The 9629-nt window shown below is 45.8% G+C and overlaps 2 protein-coding genes and 1 long non-coding RNA gene across 12 annotated transcripts in view; 2 read left to right on the forward strand and 1 right to left on the reverse strand.

The window, feature by feature from the left end:
• Window positions 1-3240, forward strand: part of SMIM5 (small integral membrane protein 5) — a 13959-nt gene extending 10719 nt beyond the window's left edge. The window contains exon 3 of the mRNA XM_019542578.1: window positions 475-3240. Coding sequence (XP_019398123.1) covers window positions 475-596 — 122 coding nt within the window. The 3' untranslated portion in view covers window positions 597-3240. The remainder of the gene's footprint in view (window positions 1-474) is intronic.
• RECQL5 (RecQ like helicase 5) overlaps window positions 1-9629 on the reverse strand; it is a 46425-nt gene that overhangs the window by 26576 nt on the left and 10220 nt on the right. The gene's annotated exons all lie outside the window — the stretch shown is intronic.
• LOC109315077 lies at window positions 5217-9116 on the forward strand. Its single transcript, XR_002102421.1, has 2 exons — window positions 5217-5855; window positions 7013-9116. It is a non-coding gene; the product is annotated as an uncharacterized LOC109315077 (long non-coding RNA).

The raw sequence follows: 9629 nt of genomic DNA on the forward strand, positions 1-9629 counted from the left end.
CCAGCTGACTTCCTGCCCTTTGGGCGGGGGGCTGGACTTGATGTTCTTCTGAGGTCCCTTCCAGCCCTGATGTCTATGAAATCCATGAAATCTTTCCACCCTGTAAAGCCAAGACACTACACAGGCACAGTATCTCACCCCAGATAGCCGCACCCATGATCGAATATGCCAGCCCTTCCAAGTGTTAAAGTCTGTCATTGGCAATAGGTATTTTGCATGGGCAATAACTGCACTATTGAGGCCATGGTTTGCAAAACCATCTGGGACACAGTGGACTGAGAGAGGCTGTATAAATGTTATTGTCTTGCTTATTGGTAAGTTCATGTAATTTCCCCACAACCTCTCTCCACCTGCCCAGAAATCTGACCTTCACACTATTTGTATTTTCAGAGAAGTGTTGCCCCTGTTCTGTGCCCTACCAAGTCCATTTATTTTCTTATTCTCATGAGCAAATACTTTTGTGTCTCTCTCCAGTTACCGTGTTGCTACTGATGATCATAGCCTGCAGCTGCTGCTGCAGTCACTGTTGTGGCTGCAATGGAGGTTCTGAACGGAGAGGCAGGAAGATCCAAGTCCAGCCATTTGCCCATGCATAAAATGCATCCAGAAAAGGGGAAATCTACTGCAGAAGGGCATGGCAAGACACCGTGGCTGAATCACATGCAAAGGACTCCCCACTCCCTCAAACAGGTGGGGGGGAGTGTTAATGAAGATACAGAGCAAAGGAGGAAAATGGACCACAGATCAGACTAGGCTTTTCTGCAGTGACCTCTGCCTGGCTCGGATGTGGCCACATAGGGAGCAGCGTTCCAACATGCTCGTCTCCATAGACAGAAACATACTACCAAGAAGACAGACGGACAGGGTGGGAAAGCATCAGTCTGTCTGAAGAGGACAGCACAGCTGAGCAGGCAGCAAAGTATCTTTGTAAGCAAAGAGGAGCTAACAAAGACAAAGACCATGTGCAGCCTGGCATGGGCTTATGAAGGTCTCTTGCCCTCTTCACCAATGACCTAAGCCAGAAAGATGATGCCAGACACCAGCAATTCCTGCCGACATAAAATCAGGAAGTGCATGTACTCAGCACCCCTCAGAGTCCTACTCGTATGTAAAGCCCAGTGGGGTTTAACAGAGACATGCACTCAAAACATAGCATGACGTGGCTGGCATGCAAGCTCAGAGACTGGCAATACTCCCTGCTTTTCTCGTGTTACAAAGACATGAAAACTGCCAAAAAGGAGAACAGTTTGACTATATGCAATATCCAGCATATACAGAAAGTCAAAAGGCAAGAGGGAAAAGCCCACTAACACAATGTTATTTCATTTAGTTGCTCTGCCGCCAAGGAAGTTTTTGCTACATATTTAGCTCCTTGTCTTCCATTCAAAAATTATTGTGCTTTTTCTGCATATTGCAGGGTGAATATTTAGTACAGTGCATGGGGAATGACAACATTCCCCATTACTATATATGGGAGCTGCGTTTCAAGCTCCCTGCACTGGGTGCCATTTATATTAGAGATAGCAAATATTATACTTAAGGTAGATATACGTGCACACAGTCTCATTTGAGAGATTAAAAAAAAAAAAAAAAAGACAGTAAAGGCAGTGTTAATTCAATACATACATGCAGCAGCTGAGAGAAGGAACCCAGACAAGTGGCAATGCCAGGAATGGGCTGTATAGCTAAAATTGACAGTGCAAATAAATCCCTTTTCAGCACTTCAGCCACTGTGTACATTTGGTTTATATACCAGAGCAAATGTCAAGGTAGGAACAGTAAGAGGACAGGGCGGTGACATTGGGCAGGACACTGGTAACTGGGGATAGAAAGCACAGTAGTTATTTACCACAATTACACTGCCTTACAGACAGATCACTGTAAAGAGAAATTAAAGACAAGCTAATTTGTAGTTACAAGTGGAAACAAGCTGCCTTCTGCTTACACTTGGCATTTTTAAAGTTACGATTGAAACAAATACACTGCACATTTACGGCCTCAAAATTCAGCTAAAAGCATGCTGAATTACACAGCTTTAAATACAGCTTCTTTAACAATGTGGATGCTGCCATTAGAAGGGACAATGAAAAACAGAAAGCTATTCAAAAGAATCCCTTAACTACATTACCAAAAAAACCCAAACATTCAAGGCGATTTAAATTAATGCTATATATTCTTTGCACTGCAACTTCTTGCTCTTCACAAACATAGAATAGATTTACCTATTTTGAATCATATTCCCTTTTTTATACTTTGGAATAATTCTGGAGCTACAGAGTTGCCCACAATAAGGAGAAATGCTTGGAATAAGGCAGGGAATCACACCCTCGCCCTCTACACACACAGAGAGCACACACCACCACTACACTAAAACTGCACGCACATGCATGCACCTCCAACCCCCCTGCCTTTTGGAAGAAGAGCAGGATGCTCTTGTGCAAGAAGTTTTGGACCCAACTTGACAGGCCACTGCTGTAAGATGGCAACATACTCGAAATTATACCGAAACCAAAAAGATAGCCAGAGATAGAGGCTGGCTATCTTGTCAGTAGATGCAAAGGGTCTCCTCCCAACTAATCAACAGGATAATTAACCTCAAAATTTCACATCAGTTTATCACAGCAAACATTCACATGAATGACGCATTTTTCATAGGGCTTTACAGGCTTTGGTACAATAACCTGTGCATGGTCCACGAGGCAGATCAATATTACTACTCCCAACTGTCTGTTGGTGCAAGCTGAGGCACAGGCACATTAAGTGACTTGCCGAGGTGATACAGGGAGTCAAACACATCCTCTCTTGGATGGACTCAAACAGGCCTGTCGTTTTTAAATAATACCGTAACACAAACCTTGGCACACTGATGACTAAACAGCCCCTATTTCTTCCTTAAGCCTAGCAAGATAAAGTCTGCTATAGAAATGAACAGAATTCCCCTGAGAAATGCTTCACAATCATGGAGGTGGTGTATGATGGAGGAGCCACAACGGCTGTCACAAGGACACTGCACTGAGGAGTCTCCCAGTGCTGAAGGGGAGGCGAGCACTGCCAGGAAGCTGCTGCCAGAAGCCATTATCTTCACACACATGCAGAGAGCAATCAGAATAGCTGCCGGCAGGGTAAGAAAGCTGTCAGCGATGGGGGAAGAGGTGGAGGAAAAGTACCTTATCTCTGTCACCGCAGTGTTCCTGAATTACCAGTGACAGGGGACAAACGAGGAGATGATTAGAAAGAGAACAACAGCAAGCTTAATTGTCTGTATGAAGCAACGCCCAGGATCACTTTTTAGAGCAAGTGGGATGGTCTTACAGAAGAGAGGTACTCAAATATAGCTTCTGCGGAGCTTCAGTCCTTACTTGCGTGCAGACGGTGACGCGCATGAGCAGTGCCGCTGGACTGAGTGGGACTCTGAGTGCTTGAAATACAGGCTTAGTAACTTGGCCGCTTTGGGATCCATGTGCTCTGCCCAATGCCTGCTCCCACCAAGTTTCATGGGGATTTAACAGCAATCCAGCAAGCCCTGCTTCAACTTGCTGCCTTTCCACAGCTTGTGACTGGCCCCAGATTATAGTAGCCAATTCACCCCCACTCCCAGCACCCCAACTGGGTGCACTTCTGACCTGCTGGCTGACATGAAGCTACAGTGCAGAGCCACTAGTGGTTTTTCCCTCTGTCTAGGGCCACTCCTACTCAGAAAAGAAAACCAATTCAGGCATGGGCTAGCTTTCAAACCCAGACTGCTGTAAGCAAGTAACAGCTGGTGCAAAACTAGAAGAACAAAGGGGAGAGAAACAGTACATGCGTCCCTGATGAGACCATTGTGGAAGTATTTCTTTTTTAAATTGAATTCATGGTGACAACGTGGGGTGTGTGATCAGCATCCCCCAGCAGAGCAGGCTCAGTGTGCACTTATGCACCTCATATTTTCATAGTTGTTAGGAGCTGGAAGGGACCTTACAGATCATCGGGTCCAGTCCCCCTGTACTTAGGCAGAGAAGACCTGCTGGGATCAGATGACCCCAGCAAGATGGGTGTCAAGATGCTTTTTGAAGACTGCCAGGGTGGGTGACTGCACCACCTCTGGGGGGGAAGCCGGTTCCAAACTTGTAAAGAAGCTTTTTCCTTATGTCCAGTCTGAAACAATCTTCAATCAGTTTTCTTCATTATTTCTTGTGCTCCCCTGGGGGGCCTTGGTGAACAGATGCTCCCCCAGGCCCTAATATCTCACATGAAAGCTCCCACTCTCCAGGATTTGCACTCTCCGATTTTAGTCTTCCAATGACCTCAGTTAATGCTGCTTTTAAACTGGTCTGAAGGGAAGCAACAATTCACCTTCCCTCCAAAACTTACTAAAGAGTATGTTTCTAAATGAAGCGGTCACTGCCAATCTGCACTGAAGTGGGAGATCATTTCCCCCACCATCCCTGCTAACAGCCTTGCTTTTGGTGGCTATCATCTCTCCCAGCAAATCCAGAAATTAGCAGGTTCTTTTGCAAGTGCCAGTAACAGTTTCCTGTTGGAATGGATGCCTGCAGCAGGACGCATGCTTGAATGAAAGATGTCTGATTAAACTGCAGAGTGTTGTGTGGGAACAAAGTGTTGTGTAATCTCTCTTTAGGTGTGAAAGGTGACCCACCCAAATGAAACACGCTCGTACCCATAGCTCTGTAAAGCCATGTGTCCAAGCTTTTTTGGGGGGTAGGGGGAGAAGTGTGGCAGAAGGCCACCTCTGTTTCTCCCCACAAGCTCTGCTCTGTGACAATTCGGTTAAGATGGGCCCTGCAGAGGGCACACACCTTGCCCATCTCTTTAAGTAACCTGAGCTGGATACATTCCTGAGGGAGGGGGGAAACCTGCTCCATCTGCCTACATGACTGGCACCACATACCTAGGTGAGGGGCTTGGGCTCCCTGAGGAGCTAGGACCTGCCAGTCTGCCCAGCAACTAGTGATGCATTTCAGATTGGTTGGCTGACAGCCAACAGGTGCTCACCTCGTTTACCTGGTCCAATGGAAGCCAGCACCAGTTGGCTGTCAGCCAACCAATTTGAAATGCATCACTAGTCTTAATTATCCAGCCCACTGCCTCAGAGAGGCAGGGTTGCTATGCACTGCGATTTTTCCCAGGGCAGAAAAGCACACGCACGAGACTTGCAGAGCATTACAAGTTTTCAGAAGTCTCATCTGAGGCCAAAACAACCTTGAGTCAGGAGCTGGCCTCCCAATGGGATGATGTGTAGGGCCAAATTCAGACCTGGTGCAAGCAGCTGCAACTCTGCTGATTTCACACTAGGTCTGAACTGGATCCAATGATTTTGGCCCACAGCCAAGACAGAAAACTTTGAAGGAACAAGTCCTTTGGGCCTGTAATCATCAAGCAATGAGCTCTGCTGCTTTGGAGAAAAGGTCTGTGTAGGCTCAACGGCTGCGATTGTACAGATCAAGGAGAAACTTAGCCTCAGGATAAGATCATGATGAGTGTCCACAGCTTTCTTCACACCAGCACTCTCCCCTCCTAAGGGACACACAAGTCCATTTCAGCCCCCACCTTTCTAGCAAGACTAAACCAAATGTAGGAAATGCAGACAGAAATAAGCTGTGGAGGTGGCCGAATTGCAGAGAAACTAAACTTCGGTACTGCCCAATTGGACAAACGGCCCCATATCAGACTAGCCACACCTGAGAAACAAAACAGGGCTAAGGCTGTTAATAATTCACTACAGTGCAAACAGGCGATTCCCCAGAGACGCCACACATCCCACACACACTACAGAGGGTCCCCTCAGCAGGTCGATTCCTGGACTACGAGCACAGAAGGAGAAAGAGCATCCACTGCACGCAGAGCGGCTTCAGGTAACTGTGAGATCAAATGCAGCTTCTGCATTTCAATGCTAGTCGTAGCCAGGAGAGGTAGAGGCTTTCTGGAGTGCATGGTAAGACGCGTTTCCTCCCTCAGATTTGGAGACCTGTGTTCAGGCTACTGGCACTGCCTCCATTTTAGAGGAAGAGGGCATCTGAGGGCTCACTTGCAGCCTTCTCCAAGATGACTGAATCAGAGAGGTGCTTTACTCCTACATGTCTCACTGCAGAGCAGTTACAGCCTCTACTAAAACCACCTGCTGCCATTTCAACACCAAAGCATTATCCAAATCTTCTGGCTGCTCAGAGAGAAGTAACAATAGCAAGTAAAAGGGGTATATGGCTTCTCACCAAGTGCAACTTTGCGAGGGTGGAATGAATGTCATGCTCTGCAATTGCTTTCCTTTCATGCAGTATCAAGGGGAAAAATGGACAGATATAAATGGATTGAAATGATTGATGTTGTCCCTCTCCTTTCTTGTTTAGGCTAGCACAGTAGTAGCTTCAGAGGAGGGAGGAATCAACTCCCCATCCTTTCTTTTACTTCTTTTTGTGGTGTGCCCAGCAGGGAACTCGATTAAAATCACTAGCTGCTTTGCAAGGAAACAGCCAGTGTTATTTAACTAACTTTCAGCCAACAGTGAATGAGCAAGTGTAAGAAGCCTTTTGACACTAGATAAAATATTACTGAAATGATGTCATTAAACAGAAGGAAAAATTATATATGCATGTCAGCTGCAATGCAAGACTGCGCATGCAAGTTACTACTAAATGCATGTTTACCATTTTGCTCAAAAGCAGGGATAGAGCAAAAGTTTCCAAACCAAGACCAGCAGCCTGTGCTAAAAGCAGGAGGGCTGTGAAAATAAAGCCCCATTGCCAGAAGGGTTAATCCCCAAACTGAACCTTTTTGAGGCCAGACTTTTCCTTCTTCACCCTTCCATGGTATCAGTCACCAAACTGACTCTGGTGTCTTATATTCTGTTTATGATCAGTCCCCCACTAAAGAGAGACTACACCTTTTGAAAGATCCATACTAATGAGGGCATGAAGGGTGGGTACAGGCTTATATTTTTATTGTATATAATGCATACCTTAAGGGGTGCAGAGAAAGCAGCTGAGAATCTAATGCTCATTTCATCTAACTCCAGGAGAGGTGGGCCAGCATGTCATTCCCAATACAAGAAGCTCCCCAAATTCTGGGAGACCTGGAGAGCCGGATTCAGACAGACGCATGGGCGCTTGGGGGGCTGGTGGTGATCGGGTCATTCTGCACAGTCTTCATTGCCCTCCTCTTATTTGCTGCTATCTTTGGCTGCTGCTCATCTCCAAAGCGCACATAGTGCGTCACAAACAGCAAGGCCAAACACCACAACAGTTCATGAGTAGTAAGGCCAGACAAGAACTATCCCATCCACATCTGGATTGCTGAAGGAAGCTTCCTCTTCTCGCCTCGCATGGTTATTTCTCCCTACCCAGATGTACAGCATTCACAAGCAGACAGCTGATATGGAAAAGACCTCCTGCGAGGGCTGCCCACACACTGTCAACTACATATCTACTGTGAGCTCGACACATGATTCAGTCTGAATTCAAAAACCACTGATCAACTAAATGCAAGATATCTGCTTGTCCGAATCTCCCCCCTCTCTCCCCAAGCAAAACAATTGGGTTAGTCCATGAAGTGATCAAACAATGTTTGAAGATGGAAAAAGAATCCCTTTAAGAACCCCACCAAGACAGCCACCTTTCTCTTCTGCTATTTAGGAAGTGGGAGAAATGATTTCACCAGAGGGAATCGAGACAAACTTGAGATGTGAAAACCCTTTCAGCACAAGCAGCTGATGGAAACATTCTTCTGCCCTGCTTAGACAACAGAAAAACCTATGCCTCCTTTGTTGTTGCTGTAATTCAAGGCCTTTCAGTTTAAAGAACATAACTAGAACAATTATCTGAGTTTAAAATTAAAAGGAACAAATTAATGGAAAAATGCGGTGTGCCTTTAAATAGTATCTTAATCAGGAGCCTTCTCCAACCACTGTAAAGTTATAGCACACAGCAGACAAGCCCAAAGAGACACCCTGAAGTGATACGCACAGTCTCAAAAGTTTCTATCCTGGGATGATATGTGGCACGTGAAAGGTCAGAAGGTGGTGGGGTCTGGGGAAGTTATGGGCAGGAAGTTGTAGACTTACAGCTGGCAGCTACTTTTAGCCTTTGATATGAAGGGAGCAGCATTCCCCAGCCTATAAACTTGCAGACAGAAAGGGGACCGCTGCATTTTTAAATGCCTCATGCAACAGGTGCAATACCATTTCCTAATAGCCTCATTCATGGGAGCAAAAGAAGTCCATTGGCTCCACGTGCACTTTTATTGGAAGGATTTTCTGTTTCTTATCTCATGCCCATTTTTTCCAATGGAAAAAAAGGGTCCCAGCTGACACTCTTACTAACAGACTCAGCATTGAGAAAACGAGGATAGGGTGATATGGAGGCTGAGTTGCTTTAATTCCTTTATCCACTGAAGGAAAACTTTACATATCAAGTGGTTATGCAAGTGCCTGGCAATCAAGGTGTGGCCTGAAGGATGGCAACAGAAGGGGGAGAGGTTTAGCTGCATAAGCTGATCAGTCTTAGACTAGGGAGCTTCTCAGAAGCCCCCTGGTGGAGTCAACTTATCTGTAGCCAATGGAGCATCATTTCAATTGATTTCAACCTTTATGGTCAGACCTCAGCACAACAGGTGAAAGTCTCAAACCTATTAAGCAGATCTTCCCCATCAAAACAGAACTGAGGGCAACAGCTTTGCTGTGGCAGCAGCACCAAAAAACTAAATGTGCCATCTCCCCACTGAGCCTCAAACTCCCTCGAGCTCAGCCCAACATAATAAAAATAGATGCAAGGCTATGGTGGAGGAGGACAGATGTTGATTTTCCAGTCAGCAATCACACTCTGCTCTCTTACTGGCAAAATTAAAGCCTTGCTGTCTCCAGCTAGCACAACATGGCAATCAGCACAATTACAGCCGCCTGAGATCAAGTTCACAGTGTGTATTGTGGTTTCTATAGTGGTTTCTAGTCTGCAATTAGATTCCCTGCCTCCAGCACATGCATATTTTAGGCCTGTTCCCTAAAATAGTGGTAAGCACCATTAGCTCCTGTAGAGGCCAACATGAATCAAAGACGCTTAGTACCTTGGAAGATGGGGCCCTTGCGATTCCAAAACAAAATATGAAATGCCAAAGTTTTTTCCATCAAGCTGCTGGGCTGTCTGCCTCTGCACAGGAGAGATGGTATGGCAAAGAAAAAGCCAAGAACAAAAACAATTAGAAATTTCAGTGTGAGCCAGAAAAAGACCTGGGCAGAAAAGTCACTCCCGATGTGCTTTAGCTTCTTTAATGGGAGGAAGAAGGGGACCACACATACACCCCATATCTACGGCTATTTATCACTTCCATTTCACAGCACAGCAGGTATCACAGTTACCCACTAAACAATAACCCCTTCCATAGGGATGTACATTAATTTGTCTGAGTAGCACGATAGCAGGTTTCTCAAACACAGTCTTTATTTGTCCTAGACAAACTTGCCTCACAGGACACAAATGCAGGATAAAAGTCCCTGCTGAGAGTTGGGGACTGCTCAGTCACAGTCTTCATTTCCTGGGGCAAACTCCCTTCTCACAGGAATCAATATAAACCAGGGGTTTTCAATCTTTTAAAATAAATATACCCCCAGCAGCTGGATGCAGAGCCAGGGGGGTTGAAGG

The sequence above is a fragment of the Crocodylus porosus genome, unplaced genomic scaffold (assembly GCF_001723895.1).
Source record: "Crocodylus porosus isolate Cpor-Errol unplaced genomic scaffold, CroPor_comp1, whole genome shotgun sequence".
Taxonomy (NCBI): Eukaryota; Metazoa; Chordata; order Crocodylia; family Crocodylidae; genus Crocodylus; species Crocodylus porosus.